The sequence below is a fragment of the Erythrolamprus reginae genome, chromosome 2, assembly GCF_031021105.1.
Source record: "Erythrolamprus reginae isolate rEryReg1 chromosome 2, rEryReg1.hap1, whole genome shotgun sequence".
Classification (NCBI taxonomy): Eukaryota; Metazoa; Chordata; class Lepidosauria; order Squamata; family Dipsadidae; genus Erythrolamprus; species Erythrolamprus reginae.
This window is the reverse complement of record NC_091951.1, coordinates 249,609,314-249,626,615: the sequence shown is the minus strand read 5'-3', so window position 1 is coordinate 249,626,615 and position 17,302 is coordinate 249,609,314. Positions and strand designations below refer to the sequence as shown.

At 38.8% G+C, this 17,302-nt stretch overlaps 1 protein-coding gene across 1 annotated transcript in view; it reads left to right on the top strand.

Moving 5' to 3' along the window:
- Nucleotides 1-17,302, top strand: part of SVEP1 (sushi, von Willebrand factor type A, EGF and pentraxin domain containing 1) — a 145,319-nt gene that overhangs the window by 75,684 nt on the left and 52,333 nt on the right. Inside the window, exons 18-27 of the mRNA XM_070742445.1 lie at nucleotides 101-262; nucleotides 1,465-1,626; nucleotides 3,166-3,257; nucleotides 5,199-5,295; nucleotides 7,015-7,128; nucleotides 10,229-10,342; nucleotides 10,902-11,103; nucleotides 12,996-13,153; nucleotides 15,349-15,550; nucleotides 16,336-16,511. Coding sequence (XP_070598546.1) covers nucleotides 101-262; nucleotides 1,465-1,626; nucleotides 3,166-3,257; nucleotides 5,199-5,295; nucleotides 7,015-7,128; nucleotides 10,229-10,342; nucleotides 10,902-11,103; nucleotides 12,996-13,153; nucleotides 15,349-15,550; nucleotides 16,336-16,511 — 1,479 coding nt within the window. The remainder of the gene's footprint in view (nucleotides 1-100; nucleotides 263-1,464; nucleotides 1,627-3,165; nucleotides 3,258-5,198; nucleotides 5,296-7,014; nucleotides 7,129-10,228; nucleotides 10,343-10,901; nucleotides 11,104-12,995; nucleotides 13,154-15,348; nucleotides 15,551-16,335; nucleotides 16,512-17,302) is intronic.

Genomic DNA, 17,302 nt, shown 5'->3' with positions numbered 1-17,302 from the left:
GGTTTATTTTTGCTCTTATTTTTTACCTCCTTGGAATTGATGTGCATTTTTTTTTAAATTAAAGATTCTTAATTAGGTTGTACTATTCTCATATATTCAGCTCAGTGCAAGCCGGGAACCTCTTCTCCAAACGGCCTTGAGATCTGTGAATCATGTCCCTTTGGCAAATATCAGCCTGCCACTGGATCTAAGCACTGCATTTCTTGTCCAGAAAATATGTCAACAGTCAAAAGAGGAGCTGTGGATATATCAGCATGTGGAGGTTTGTGACATCTAGATTCCAGGAAACAGCATGTTGCTAAATACCATACAGTATCTAACAGTCCTCTTCCCTGATCCCTGCATAACTGAAATATTTTAAAGTAGTAGCATGCATTATGTCTGTAGTCTATCTTATTTATCTAGTAAACCTTAATTTTCTGCACAAAGGATTTGAACTGTAGCCATACTTTAAAGAAACAACCTCCCGAGACATCTGTTTAGACAGAGTACTTGTTTATGTTAGCAAATATTAGTTTGTAGTTTCCAACAGTGTGCTGGTAACAATAGCAGATTATTTCCATATGTTATTAGTGCTTTTATTTGTTTCTTGCATTATATAAATATGAAGAAAAGTAATTTTGCCAATTTCTGGCTAAACTTGAAAATAGTTTTGCTTGTCCTCTGAGAGATAAATCTGTCTCTGTTGCCAATGCAGAATTAGAAATATGAGGTAAAGTAAGTATAAATCTAATAGATAAACAGGCTATGTTATTTGGCAAATATCAAATATTAACAGACATTTGGTGCTGTTTTGGGGTCATATGTCTATGGAGATTCTCAATCATCCAGGCATGGTTGTCCCAAACGTCCTTTTTCCAAATGGCAACTGGACTTGATTGCGGGTTTTTTTTCCCCTTTGTAAATGTTTCAATTCTCGTTCAAGAAGAAGAACTAAGGAATCTTTCTGGATGAGAAATGAAATGTTTTCTTTAAAAAAACACACCACCTAAGTATGTCCAATTGCCTTTTGGAAAAAGTACTTTTGGGGTCATTGTCTGTAACTTCAAGGTATGCAGAATGTTGAAAAACATGTCTTTTCTCTTTTTCTGATATTTTGACCTTTGAAAATTTAAGTTTGCGGCTGCAAGATAAGAAATTTGGAATTCCCAGAGTACAATTGGATGCTTGTTTAATTCTCTTTTTAATATGACCTGATGATTTCATTTTAAATTAATCTTGCACTGTGTTGCAAACCTGGTGACATTTCTGAGTAAACGTATGCATATAAGATTGAAATTTGGGAAATGTTATTTAGATGACAGGTGTTTGGTACAATAATCTGGTTCTGGAATATTTAAATCCACATGGTTGACATCCATCCAAATCATTCCATTGATTGAAACAGGTCTTTTCTCTTTTTATAAAACAATGTTAAAATTATATATCAGTGCATAAAAGAAGATTCTGTTGTGTGCTTTGCAGTTCCTTGTCCAGCTGGAGAATTCTCACGTTCTGGCTTAATGCCCTGCCATCCTTGTCCCACGGACTATTACCAACCTGATCCAGGAAAGTCCTATTGCTTATCTTGTCCATTTTATGGAACAACAACAATCATTGGAGCCAGATCTATAACAGACTGCTCAAGTAGGTTGTATTCTCTAAAGGGTATGAAAATGATCAACAGTATTAGATAAACTCTTGAGGGGCCCAGAAGATAAAATTATCTCCAAAATATACAATTCTTTGTTACAATTTGGTAGGGTCAATGACATAGTAAAAGGGTCAATGATTTCATGGGCAAAAAATGTGGGACACAATATACACTTGGCTGACTGGGAGCAAATCTGGAACAGGAGGTATAAAATACCAAAATCAGCATCATATAAAGAAAATGATCAGCAATCAACGTAAGGGTCGGAGGAGCTTGATTCTTCCTGTATTTACAAATGGCTGTCCCGTGCTTAAAGAGAAGTTAGGTTGCGCCTTTGCTAAGAGATATAGACAGGAAACAGCTGTCAAGATAGCATTACACAGTTCACAATTCAGTAGTGGGTTGCTACTGGTACACCCGGAGCTCTGTTTCAGTAGCGCCCCGCAGATAGCGCAATTTGTGCATGATGGCTCTGGTGCTGTCTTGGCCGGTCCATCGCATAGCACCATCTTTTTTAAAAAACAAAATGCTTTATTTTGCTTTATGCGCATGCGCGGAAGCAAAATCTCATGAGGGGAAGCTTGCACGCATGCAGTTTCGCTTATTCTGCTTTTGCACAAGTGCAGAAGTAAAAAATTGCCAAAATTATGCAATCATCCCCTCATGAGATTTCGGTGCTTTTTGCTTCCTGTGCATGCATGGAAGCAAAATTGTGTAGGTGAACACATGCGAATCATCTGATACGCAGGCAGTGCACCGTGAGCCAGGTAAATGCAACCCTCCCCTGGTTCACATGGAACAAAAATAATGAACAGAACAGAGCCTCTTTATATCACAATAGTACTTTGGGAGAGGTAGACCTATCCTGTGATTAATAGCCCCATCTCAGACAAATCCTGAACAATTCTTTTCATTGTCTTAAACACCAGTTTTCTAGGAAAAGATGATCCATAAACAAGCTACAATGATACATATGTAGGTCTCATTTTCCTCAGTAACCTCATTTGAGTTCAATTCAATGTGGATGGTTTAATATATAAAATTAGGCAATGGCATAAGAACATAGGATAGTGTATATGGTAGGTGGGTTACACCTCCGATGTTACAATCCTGATAAGCCAGTTCTAAACCTTGATGAGGAATGAGTAGAAATTTATTCTGTTCCTGAATTTAACTACCTTTCCTCCTCAGTATGGGTTCTTACATTGTCATTGCCAGATCTCCCGGTTAGTATAAGATCTGAATTGAGTTTGCATGGATGAAGTATGTTGGCAGTCAAAATACTCAGATTTTATATTAAAACGCTGAAGAAACATACTGATTCTGATCATGACAGGCTATGTGACAGCAAGAGTTCAGTGTCTTTTCAATAGTAGAAACTGGAGTCCATCTGAAGAAACATAACACATTTTGATACCTGTGCTTTAAGTGGATATGGTTAGATCTCTCTATGTACGGTATATACTTAATAGCTATATTCCTTTTCATCATTGGGATTTTTTTACAGTTGATTTCATGTCAATCCCGTTTAGGTTTCGGCTCTACTTTTTCTGCAGCGGAGGAGAGTGTGGTGCGTCCAGTTGCTCCAGAAAATATCAGCAAGGACCCCCAAGTCAGCAGCCAGGCAAGAACAACTGTCGAGATATCCCAGAATGTTCAATTACAGAGAAAGTAGAAAGCTTGTTGGGGGAGGGGGGACATTGAAAATGATGGGTTTGAAAGTTAAATGGTTGCTGCCTCTCGTAGTGTTATTTATTTCATTTCTTTCCCATCAGTGTCTGCAACAGCTCACTGCTATTTTGGAATGATGAAAGAGGGATCCTGGCATTGTACTGCAAATCCCACCCCTGTTTGGTATGGGTGCAGTGTCATGGTGCATGTAGACAGGAAGTAGATCCTGTGTTATAATGGAGAGGTGGTTTCCTTTTACCACCCTACTGGTGCGCATCGCAAGATTGCGTGCGCACATCCGCTCGTCCAATTTTGCTTTTGCACATGCGCAGAGGGACAATTGGCTCAAAGAGCCAAAAAAAATCGAAAATTAAGGGGGGAAAGATGGTGCTGCACATGGATTGGCAAAGACTGTACCAGAGCCGTTGTGCACAAATTGAACAATCGGTGAGCCACTATCGGAGCGGTGCACTGGACCGCACCAGTAGGAACCACCTCTGCTATAATCAGAACCGAGGTGGCGCAGTGGATAGAGTGCAGACCACTAAAGCTGACTGCTAGATATGCAGGTCAGCGGTTCAGATCTCATCACCGGCTCAAGGTTGACTCATCCTTCCATTCTTCTGAGGTGGGTAAAAGGAGGACCCGGATTGTGGGGGCAATATGCTGACTCTTTTCAAAAGTGCTATTGCTAACATCCTGAGTCTAAGGAGAAGGGCGGCATTAAAAAAATTGAATAAATAAATAAATAATGCCATAATGTTGTCATCTTTACTCTCCCCTCTCCACCCTCTGCAATTGCTCCTATGAGTAATCCTTGATTTATGACCACAAGAATTTCTATTGCTAACCAAAATGGTTGTTTGTTAAGTGAGCTATGCTTTATTTTACCTTTTTTTGCCACAATTGTTTATTTATTTGATTTATTTATTTGATTTATTTGTTTTGTCCAATACACAATAATACACAATGAGGGTTATAGAGGATATAATCTGGTAGAATGTATTAAAGGGGGAATAGAGGAGAAAATAAAGGAGTAAAATATAACTATGAGAGAAAAGCAGAAAAAGATATAGGTATAGAAGAGAAGATATAGGAGATATAGGAGAGACAATAGGACAGGGGACGGTAAGCACTCTGGTGCACTTATGCAGTTCTACATTTAATCACATATTTATTAAGGCCAGTTTGCTTCATTGACTCTGCTTGTCAGACGCCAGCTGGCAAAGGGTGATCACATGACCCCCAGTATGCTGTGATAATCATAAATGCATATCAGTTACCAAGTTCACAAGTTTTGATTACATGACCACAGGAACGCTGTCAGAGTCATAAGTGCGAGGACTAGTTGTAAGTCACTTTTTCAGTGCAATCCTAACTTTGAACGTTCATTGAACACTTGGTTGTAAACGGGTGGGTTCCACTTACCATCGCCACCAGTTTACATCGCGCCATTGCATGCATGTGCGTGCATCCCCTCGCACAAGTTTACATCCATGCATGCTCTATAGCTAGAATCAGCCCGAAACACAGCTGAGGATCTGATCAGTTGTGCTTCTGGTGAAAAAATAAAGGTCAGTATAGACCTGGGGGTGGGTGGGAGGTCCCTTTTACAAGCGGCAGAACAGGAAAATACTTCAAAACAGAGTCTTCGGACAGGGACGGCATACAAATCTAAAATATTATTATTATTATTATTATTATTATTATTATTATTATTATTATTATTATTATTATTATTAAAATAAAGTCACTATTTTATTTTCATCACACAGTATTTGAGACCAGGATGCATTTATAACTCTAAAAAGACTTAAGTGCAATTTGCTATTGAACAGGTAATGTTTTCTTTGCCTATATTTTTGTTTCTGTCTTTTTCTTCTATTGACCACAGATATTCCATGAATGTTTCCTACAACCATGTCATAACAGTGGAACTTGCAAACAGGTTGGAAGTGGTTACATTTGCATATGCCCACCAGGATATGCAGGTAAGTAATAAGGTTGCAGTCCTCCCTAAATAACATGCTTTGACAGATATATTGCCTATGAAGAAAAAGAAATATATTAAGAAGTGTTCCATGAATATTCAAACAAGGAATAGAAACATTTCTTGAAAAGCAGCCCCACTTTTTCCTATGAGGGATGAGAGCCTAAAAATTGTGAAAGAACAAAATGAGGTTGAAGCCTTTAAAAAGTTTTTTTTTTAAAGTTTCGGAGGTATCCTGTAAACATATTGGAGTGTCTCTGGCTACATGAAGTAGTCTTTCACAAGGTCTATGAATGAAAGAAAATTTTAAAGAGATTTGTTGACTTCTTGTTACTACTCCAAAGGCCTGCTTTTTAACTTCCGTTTTGTAAGAATACTCATCTGATTTTCCCCCTTCATTAAAGTACATTTTTTCATTGCCACATGGTTATTTTGATATCATTTTTATGTACTTTGTAACTATTAGTGTTCTTTTACCCTATTCCATTTTAAATGAACAATTTTTGTAGGTCTAAGCAGGTTAGCATTAAATATATAAGACTGATAAGACTGATAGCTTTCAGGGTGGACCTTTCAAAAATTTTGTAACTTAACTATCTTGGAAATAATGAAACTCGCCCCATCAGTATAGAGTATAGATTGATTTATTGGATTTGTATGCCGCCCCTCTCCGCAGACTCGGAGTACATTATTATTATTTATTAGATTTAGATAAATTGTAAATCCTGCTTATATTCTAATAAAACATTACATTCTTATTATTTATTAGATTCAGATAAATTGTAAATCCTGCTTATAATCTATTAAAAGTATATGGAATTATTAACTTGATCTGTATTTATACATCAGGAATGAGTAAAACAGGACAAAATATCTCTGGCTTTTGCAGGAGACCTAACAGTTTAGCAAAATATTTCAATTTCTATTAAAAATGTATCAGTAAAAGGTCACATAGACCTTGAATACTGCAAAAGTTAACTGGAAATAAATGAGTGGATTTTTTAAATAATAAAGAACTATGTCCTGAGAATAGGGAGAAACTGAGGGCTGAAAAGAAAAAAAATACAAATGAAAGCAAACAGATTTGATCATTCAGGACAGATTTTAAATATTTGGTCCTTAAAAGTCTGTTTGAATCTTTGTATTTCCAGACATATTTCTTGGTGCTGAATTAGATTTTCCAGTCCATTTTGGCAGTCTACTCATTTAACAATAAAATGAGAGGCAAGTACAGGTTTAACCACACTCTTCCCCTTGTGAAAAAATTGACAGATACGGAGACAAATTTCACAGAGTTTATTTTTCACCAAAAATTACACATTTACAGAGGAAAAAATGTGAGGTTTTAAAAAGTAACCTAGCATCACTGGTAGATTTGTCTGTTTTATCATGAACTCGGGGGGGGCGTTAGTATTCAGATCAATTAGAATATTGAATTTGAAAAAGAATATCTTTTGAGCTTTTGATTAAACAAAAATTTAATGCCTGCCTGTCAACAAGCTCAGTAGCAACTAGGATTAAATAGACTCTGGGAGGCATTAGCTGTATATATATCCTAGTTTCATATCTGTTTCTAACCTAGGTATAAATAGATTCAAATTCCACTCCTCCACAAAAATCTCATCTTATTTTTCTGTTACTTGATATTTATTTGATGTGTTTTGCACTTTTGGCCTATCACAATTTATTTTTCTTTGTGTTCTTTTGGGTTGTATTCTAGGATTAAAATGTGAAAAAGAGATTGATGAATGCAGGTCATCTCCCTGTCTCAACAAAGGGATTTGCAAGGATGGCACTGCAGCATTCATTTGCCAGTGTCAGCCAGGCTACTCAGGTGACAAATGAACTAAAGCAGTAAAACATTATCTCCAGGTTGCAAACTTTTTTTTAAAAGTTACATCTCATATTGAGCTTATGAATATCTTGCCTTCTGTATTTTGCTGATTTCATAGAGATTGAGCGGCTGTGGGGTTGTTGTTGTTTTTGTGAACTGTGAGGAAAAAATTCAACATAAATTTTATTGCTATTGTACGCTGAGCATAGGAAATTATAACTTTTTAAATAATTATTTCTATAATTACATAAAATATTTGCATAAAGGTTTCTGAAATGGCAGCATTCTGAATATATTTATCACACCACCTCCAGCATGAAGCATATTAGTTAGAACATAGAATAACAGAGTTGGAAGGGACCTTGGAGGTCTTCTAGACCAAATCCCTCTCAAGCAGGAGACCCTCCTATACCAGTGATGGCAAACCTGTGGCACAGGTGCCACAGTTGTCACACGGAGCCATATCTGCTGGCACGTGAGCCGTTTATTTATTTATTTTATTTATTTATTTTGTCCAATGCACAAAAATACACAATGAAGGTTATAGAGGTTATACTCAAGTAAAATATATTAGAGAAAGAATAGAAGTGAAAATTTAGGAATAGAATATATCAATTGGAGAATAGAAGGATATTATTAGAGTAGTATAAGAAGAATTGAATAGAAGAATAGTAGATATGATATATGAGATATAGGAGAGACAATAGGACAGGGGACGGGAGGCATACTAGTGCACTTATGCACGCCCCTTAGCCCTAGCTCAGCCCCAATGTGCATGTATGTGCCGGCCAGTTGAATTTTGGCTCACACAGAGGCTCTGGGAGGGCATTTTTGGCTTCCAGAGAGCCTCCAGGGGATTGGAGGGCATTTTCACCCAGCCCCAGGAAAGCCTTTGGAGCCTGGGGAGGGTGAAACATGAGGCTATTGGGCTCACCAGTTGGGAAACAGGCCGTTTCTGACCCTCAGAGGGCCTCCTGCAGCAGGGGAAGCTGTTTTCGCCTTCCCCAGGCATAGGTGTGGGCATGTGCAATAGCGCACGCCCATGCTCTTTCGGCACTCAAGGAAAAAAAGGTTTGCCATCACTGCCCTATACCATTTCAGACAAATGGTTTTCAAATGGTTTTTAAAGCCTTCAGTGATGGAGACCCACAACCTCCGAAGGCAAGTTCTCTATGGACTACCTTTGTATTAGGGCTGTGATGGTGAACCTATGGCTCATGTGTCAGAAGTGGCAGGCAGAGCAATCTCTCCGAGCACTCAAGCCATTGCCTGTTGCTCTTCTGGGCTCTGGTGCACTGGCCAGCTGGTCTTCACTCATGCAGGAGTGCCAGAAACCAGAAGAACCCCCCCCCCCAGTGTGCATGTGCGCACCGGGCTCTCCCAGTTTCCAGCACACACATGTGCACCGGCTACCTGGTCTTCTGGTGTACATGCTCATGTTTCCATTTCAGCACTGAGTGCCGAAAAGGTTCGCCAACACTATATTAGGGAATGGGTAAGAGTGCACTATCATTATACTTTGTTTTATGTTTGGTATGAATGTGCTGTTTGGTTTTTTAAATAATGATAGGGTTTTATATGTTTTTTAATATTAGATTTGTTCTACTACTATATGGTGGTTTACCATTAAAATAAAAAAGGAATGATATAAACCTCTAAATTAGAGGAAGCTTGGTGCAGATTGTTCTTAAGGCGACTAACTGGATTGTTTCATCTTATTTGTTTGGGCCTTTTGCTTTAGTAATTAACTACGGCTCTGGATTGTGTCCACACTTGGTAAATGAATGTATGTCCTCTTGATAAAAGCTAGAGGACATGGTACACTAAAATCTATATTATTTCATTCAATACAGAATTTCTGTAATTGACACCAATACCAGGTTCTGCTTGCAATTTTCCTAATTAGAAAGGTTTCTAATGTAAATACAGTGATCCCTCGATTTTCGCGATCTCAATCTTCGCGAAACGCTATATCGCGATTTTTCCACCCGATGACGTCACTCCTTTCCTTTCTCATCTTTCTTTCTCTCTCTCTTTCTCTATCTTGCTTCTTCCTCTCTCACACTCTCTTCCTCCCTCTCTCATCTCTTTCTTTCCTTCTCTCTCTTTCTCTATCTCTCCCCCTCTTGCTCTCGAGCAGCAAGCGAGCAGCCGGGTGGGTGGATGAACGGGCAAGCGGCAAGCGAGCGGCTGGGTGGGCGGGTGAACGGGCAAGCGGCAAGCGATCTTGGGGTTTCCCCTTTGCCTGGGCGGCGGGAAGACCCAGGGAAGGTTCCTTCGGCCGCCCAGCAGCTGATCTGCTCCGCAGCGCGGCAGCAGCGAGGAGCCGAAGATGGGGTTTCCCCTTTGCCTGGGCAACGGGGAAACCCCATCTTCAGCTCCTCGCTGCTGCCGCGCTGCGGAGCAGATCAGCTGCTGGGCGGCCGAAGGAACCTTCCCTGGGTGCCGCCCGCCGCCCACGCAAACTCCACCATCTGCGCATGTGCGGCCATGAAAAAAAGGGCACGCATGCGCAGATGGTGTTTTTACTTCCGCAACCCTACATCGCGAAAAATCGATTATCGCGAGGGGTCTTGGAACGGAACCCTCGCGATACTCGAGGGATCACTGTAGTACATGAATGGAAAGAGCTAACTAGCCAGCTATTTTTTTATTTTTTTATTTTATTTATTTTATTTTATTTATAGTCCCTGCCAATCTTTTATGACTAAGCAACGAGCAAAATAAAGCAATAAAAAAGCAAGATTTCTTTTTAAAGGTTAAAACAGAGAATTCCATTGTCCAAATAAAATTTAAAAAGTCTGGCAAAATACAACCATCATTCAGGAAACCCAAATTTCGCACAAGGGATCTATTCCCTACTCTGGCTCTAGGCCATCTTTTTAGGGCATGTTTAAGTAGGGCTGGGTTGGGAGCTGCATGAATCTGAGAAGTGAGGGTAACCACTTGCCATGAAAGTTATAGACCCGCACCCAGAAAAATAAAACAAGAATGAATAAAGTTGAAATATTATTCTTAACTGCTGTCCTGACTGTTCTTAGGGTTTGTAAATCTGCATGTATACACTATTAATGTTCTCTGTAATCTTTGTTACTTGAAGGCTTACTATGTGAAGAAGATGTAAATGAATGCAGTTCAAATCCTTGCCTGAATAAAGCAGTCTGTGTTGATGATATTAACTCTTACCACTGCTTGTGTCCAGAAGGCTTCACAGGTCGGCCTATTTTGTTGATAACTCCTCTTCTAATATTTCATATAGCTCTCAATATGTTTTGTATTGCTTGCAAAAAAAAGAGGGAATTTTAATTTTCCAGTTTTTTAAAAAAGGGATCACATACAGTTGAAACTCGAAAAATTAGAATATCGTGCAAACATTCATTTATTTCAGTAATATAACTTAAAAGGTGAAGGTTTCACTTTTAAGTTACAGTACTGAAATAAATGAACATTTGCACAATATTCTAATTTTTCGAGTGTCACCTGTAGTTAGGTGTTATCATGTATGGCTTTCTTTATTGGTATAAATAAGAAGTTTCTGACTTTTTTAAAAAAAGGGACAATTTTTTTTAGCAATTAATTTAATATATTAACAAAGTTGATTCTTCACTCTCCAGAAAATTTGTTATATTAAATACCTATTCAAGTTTGTTTAAAAATGTATTTGACTTATTCACTTTTTTTTTCATCTTCACTCTTTTTAATGTATCCAGAATCTATGAAATTCAGAAATTACCTGGCACCCATAACATCTTTATTCCCTTCTTTCTTCTCAGGTACTCACTGTGAAGCAGAGGTCAATGAATGTCTTTCAAATCCCTGCTTCAACAAAGCTACCTGTGAGGATCAGGTTGCAGGTTTCCGTTGCAAGTGCTTGCCTGGATTTATTGGTGCCCTGTGTGACAAAAACATTAATGAATGTCTCAGTAGACCTTGTAAAAATGGAGCCACATGCAAAGATGGAATCAATGGTTATAGGTAAAAAGATGTATGCACATAGCTCTGAAGAGATAGATAGATAGATAGATAGATAGATAGATAGATAGATAGATAGATAGATAGATAGATAGACAGACAGACAGACAGACAGACAGACAGACAGACAGACAGACAGACAGACAGACAGACAGACAGACAGACAGACAAATAGTTAGTAGAGAGGTAGAGATAGAGATATAGAACTATAAATGCTAATACAGTGTATTTGTTTGATCGTTCACTTGCTTGCTTGCTTGCTTGCTTGCTTGCTTGCTAAAGAATGAAAGTATCTATCCACTGATGGAACTCTGGTCTGTACTAAGTCTACATTATTTTCTTCTATCCAATTTTTTGACACTCTAGGACAGTGATGGTGAACCTATGTCACAGGTGGCACACAGAGCCATATCTGCTGGCACGCAAGCCGTTGCCCTAGCTCAGCTCCAACATGCATGTGTGTACTGGCTAGCTGCTATTTGGTTTGCACAGAGGCTCTGGAAGGGCATTTTTGGCTTCCGGAGTCTCCGGGGGAATGTGGGAGGGGATTTTTACTTTCCCTCAGCTCCAGGGAAACCTTTGGAGCCTGGCGGTGAAGGAGTGAAACATGAGCCTAGTGGACCCACCAGAAGTTGGGAATCAGTCCAGGGGGGCGGGGGAAGCTGTTTTCGCTTTCCCCGGGCATTGAATTATGGGTGTGGGCACTCACATACGCGCGATAGCACGCGCACACTTTTGGCACCCAAGGGAAGAAAGGTTCACTATCACTGCTCTAGGAGGTTATTGTATTTTCACTTTTTATTTATTTACTCCGACTTACATGTCATTCCAGTCACATATTACTTCCATATACAGTAATTGGATTATGAAGTCTAACTCTGCCTAACTGTCTCTTCCACAGAAATGCATTTGGGGGATTTGTTCTGGATTTTCCCCCCTCTCCATAGTCCTTGGCTGGGGGTGCAGCTATTTTTAACTCAGTCTTTCTTTTTCCAGCTTTTTCTCCATATCAAATTTGGTCCAATTCTGTTTTGCTTTCAGAGAGTTTTCCTGTTGACAGACAGATAGGAAAGGCAGGCTCCTCAGCTGCTTTATGCAATGTCTTTCCAACATTCTTTAGGGTTGCAAAAATAAGCAAGATCCAGAATTGCCAGAACTTATAAGCATTTCAAATTCAGACTCCACAGTTGATCTTTTCTTTTTCCAACTTCTTACTTACATAAGCTTTTCACTTATCTCATATTGGTCCTTCATTTCATTTAAGTAACTTACTTTGTATTTAAAGCACTGGCTGCCGATCGGTTTCCGGTCACAATTCAAAGTGTTGATAATGACCTTCAAAGCCCTACATGGCATTGGGCCAGAATACATCCGGAACCGTCTTCTACCGCACGAATCCCAGCGGCCGATAAGGTCCCACAGAGTTGGCCTTCTCCAGGTCCCGTCGACCAAACAATGTCGTTTGGCAGGCCCCAGGGGAAGAGCCTTCTCTGTGGCGGCCCCAGCCCTCTGGAATCAACTCCCCCCAGAGATTAGAACGGCCACCACCCTCCTTGTCTTTCGCAAATTACTCAAGACTCACCTTTATCGCCAGGCATGGGGGAGTTAAGATATTCCTTCCACCTAGGCCGTTACAAGTTATGCATGGTATGTTTGTGTGTATGTTTGGTTTTTATAATAAGGGTTTTTAGTTGTTTTATTAATTGGATTGTACATGCTGTTTTTATCGTTGTTGTTAGCCGCCCCGAGTCTGCGGAGAGGGGCGGCATACAAATCCAATTAATAATAATAATAATAATAATAATAATAATAATAATAATAATAATGATAGCTAGAATGTAATTGTTCAGACTGTAGTAAAAATAATTATTTCATTTTCTTTTGTCTTCTCAAAGGTGTCACTGTGTTACAGGATATACAGGGGCCCAATGTGAAGTGAACATCAATGAATGTGAATCCAATCCCTGTGAAAATCAAGGAACCTGTATGGATGCCTTGAACTCATACGTTTGTAAATGTCCTCCTGGCTTTACAGGCAGCAGGTGTGAAACAGGTACCCAGGATCAAAGTATTAGCAAACAATAGCAAACCTATCTTGGCAACAATTCTGCAGACTTGAATTGAAACCAGATGACTCCCAAGAATATAGCAGACTTTGTAAATCCCAGTACAGTATACAATAAATAACTACAATGTGCCAAAGTTCCAAATACATCTAAAATTAAATCAGAGTCTGAGGCAATTTCCTCCTCAAAGTTCCAATTTATTATGAGAGCCATGTTGACACATCTGGGTGAATGTCAAATCTGAAGTCCTTCAGTGTTCACCAACCAGTTGAAAGTTCAAGCCCTTGTCCCCACATCACCAAGTCCAACTGTCAGCCTGGCAGATCCGCTCCTCTCCTTCCATGCAGCTGCAGGACTGCAAAGATGAAGTACAACCTTGACTTTCTAGAAAAAAAATTGTTATGGCTACGTACAGACAGCCCTCATGCAATTCCCCCTCCCAAATTCCCACAGTAAATAATGCACATTAAAATACTGTAAAGTGTGGCAGACCAAAGACCCCAACTAAAATGGCTTCGACCTGACACAATAATTCAATAGAATAGAACAGAATAGAATAGAATTCTTTTATTGGCCAAGTGTGATTGGACACACAAAGAATTTGTCTTTGGTGCATATGCTCTCAGTGTACATAAAAGAGAGTACATAAAAATATTTAAAAATATTGGATTTGTTAATATAAATTCAATTTTAAACCAATAATCTAAATGAGACATTGAAAAAATGTGTTTTGAATGCTGTCCAGAATCCACTAGGGTTGGGTGGCTACTAAATATAAATAAATAATAATGTTTAGAATCTTACTATTCCCTAAATTGCAATTTCATTTTTTATAAAATTACTGAGTACTATGTTCTTCAAATATTTGTTAATCAGCGGGAAAATATTTTCTTAATTCCTTGCTTTCTAAAGTTCTGTAGCAACTTTTGTGGCCAACTAGCAAATTATTAAAAATAATATATGATTATTATTTTTTAAACTAAATATTGTTTGAAATTATTAAAAATACTACAGATGCAGAAAATCAATTCATGTGGTTGTTAAGAGTCAACGCAGGCTTGAGGTAGACAAACTATCAGTTGTAAACTTAATATAGTGTGTTTTGGCTCTAGAGAAGAGAAATGTTTATTGTCAATGCAGTAAATTTTCTTGTCACTAAAGCATATAAAATTTCTTTCTTCCACTTTTAGTGGTATTTTGAATAGGAAAATGTTTCTCTAATTTTCTGTCATAAAATATTTTGTTTCATGAACTGTGTTAGAATCTATTGGAATTCGAAGATATATTGCTGTTACTTACGGTAACTTAATGTTTCTTGCAAAGCCAAAGATTCAGCCCAAGCTCTTCTTTTGTCTATAGAAAACTGGAAGAGATAGGTTTGCTTAATTCTTAAATACAAGAGGAAGCAGATGTAAAAAAAAAAATTAAAGAGCAAGTTCAAACTTTTTAGTTGCTGCACTGTAATACTGGGCACCAAAGAAGGTTAACCTCATATGACAGCACTAGGGATTTGAGTGCAGATGGAATGTTTTTCATCCATCAGAGTTAACTGTCCAATTATGTGGTATATTTTCTAAGGCTCAGTTTAGATAGAAGAATAGTGGATATTTCACATTGGACATTTTCTATATAAATTGTTTTTATAGAAATGTAATGCTCAGCATTTTCTTAAAACCAGAGTGTCTATTTTGTTTAACATGGCTATATAATTGGAAAAGCTTTGAGTTTAATTAAGTATGTCATAGGGCCCTGATGGCAAACCTATGGCATGCGTGCCACAGCTGGCATATGGAGCCATATCTGCCACCACACAGAGCCATTGCCGTAGATAGCTCTTGCATGTGTGCTGGTCAGTTGATTTTATTTTCTCCCACCAGTCTCCAGTGGCTTGTTTTGAGGTAAGTGAAGGGCTTGTGCGGAGATTCTGAGAGGGTGTTTCTGGCTTCATGCATGCGCAGAAGCAAAAAAACGCCGATTTTCACCGGAAATCTGTCAGTCATGCTGTTCCCGGACAGCCTCAGGATAGTATTTGAGACTATCCTTTAATATGGAACTTGAAGGGCTGATATTGGAAATTTGAATTGTACAAGTTCTTACAGTGTAAAATTGGAGAAGGGACACAGCTAGCCACCACAAAGATATTCTGATATTGCAATTAAACGTTTTTTCCTATCTGTTGCAGAGCAGTCTTCTGGATTTAACTTGGATTTCGAAGTCTCTGGAATTTATGGCTACGTTTTGCTTGATGGTGTCCTCCCCTCACTCAATGAGATCACATGTGCCTTTTGGATGAAATCCTCCGATACTACAAATTATGGAACTCCAGTTTCTTATGCGGTGGAAAATGGAAGTGACAATGCATTCTTGATTACAGATTACAATGGGTATATGAAGTAGCTGCAACTTCTTGAGAAAGAGATGCAAACTGCATTTGGTTACTTTATCAACCTTGATTGCAGGGGTGTCAAACTTGATTTCATTAAGGCCAGCATCAGGGTTGTGTTTGACCTTGGGAGGGCCGAGTGGGCATGGCCAGAGTGTGTGGCCAGGATGCTGAAGACCGCGCACAACCCTCCCGAGTTCCATTTTCAGCTGCAACGGCCTGCAGCGCTCTGCCAGTGAAAACGGAGTTCGGGGGGGAGGCATGGGACAGCTTCCTGCAGGACTCTGCCAGTTAAAACAGAGTTCCTCCCGAGGTACCACGGGCCAGTCCTTTTCTGTTTCCAGGGCAGCCCTGCGGGTCAGATCCGACCCACAGGTCTTGAGATTGACCCCGTTCTAGAGCTTATTTTTCATGCTTCCAGTTACACAATATAGCATTAAACATTCTATATTGAGTAAGCAAGGAACCTATAGATTTGTGAACTATTCCTCCAGTCCATGCCAATAGAGGGAAATCTATTGTAGCTTAAAACTTATCCTATCTTGCAAGGCCCATATAAATTCTTCTAGCAATTTTTCTTTTGTTTTTTTTTTATTTTCTATTGAAGTTCAGAAACTTAAATAATGCTCAGGCAAGCCATCAACTTTTGCTTGATTATATTCACTTTACTTTGAAGTCTTTCGAGTTATTATTTATCTTGTTGCCATTAGACTATTAAATCTGGCATACAGCTAAGCTGTTTCAAGCAGGTCACTTCCATTTTTTTTTTCTTCTCTTCTGATATAGATGGGTTCTGTATGTTAATGGGAAGGAAAGCATTACAGATTGCCCTTCTGTGAATGATGGCAATTGGCATCATATCGCTGTGACTTGGGCAAGTGGAGATGGAGCCTGGGGAGTGTACATCGATGGAAAATTATCTGATGGAGGCAATGGTTTATCTGTGGGAACAGAAATCCCTGGTACATCTCCCTTCATTATTTATCTGGCTGTATTTATTTGCCCCGTTATCCTGAGACATTTGACTGAAGGGATATATGATTCACATCCTATACATACTGGCATCCTTCAGTCTCGAAAGACCATGGTATCATGCTCTGGATTCCCCATGCACATCCTATACAACGTAGTAATATTCTAACAGTAGTACTGAATCATTTAAAGCTATATTAGCATTAGTTTATTGTACCAAGCATATAATGCTAAAGATTATGTACAATAGCAATAATTGGTAGCTTTATTTCTTGCATTTATGTGAGTGAACCTATATGAAAAATGTATCTGAAATCAAGCCACACATATCTCTTGTAGGATGCAGAAGGGAGTATCACTTACTATCTGCCTAGACACAAATGGTTATCTCATCTTTTCTATTTCAAACCGCAACACATTCATCTAATTTTATATAATTATGCATGAAAACATCCATCCCTAACTACAGATTACACAAAAATAAATAAATATGTGTTGTAATGTCACAAACTCCAGTTTCCATTCTCCTATTGCAATGAAAACACAGGCATAAGGGGAGGAGTTTGCATTACAAAATTTCATTCTTGGCCTGCTTATTCTCCCCATGGACTTCTATGATTAAATGAGTGAATTGTAAAAACTACATATGAAGAACGTGACATTTCTATTTATATACAATGCCTATATTCTGGCCCCCTCAACAATCTGTCATATAGTCTGAAGTTTCTCCTAGAATGACGGTGTTGAAGTCAAGTTCTTAGTTGCACTAGCTCCTTATTCT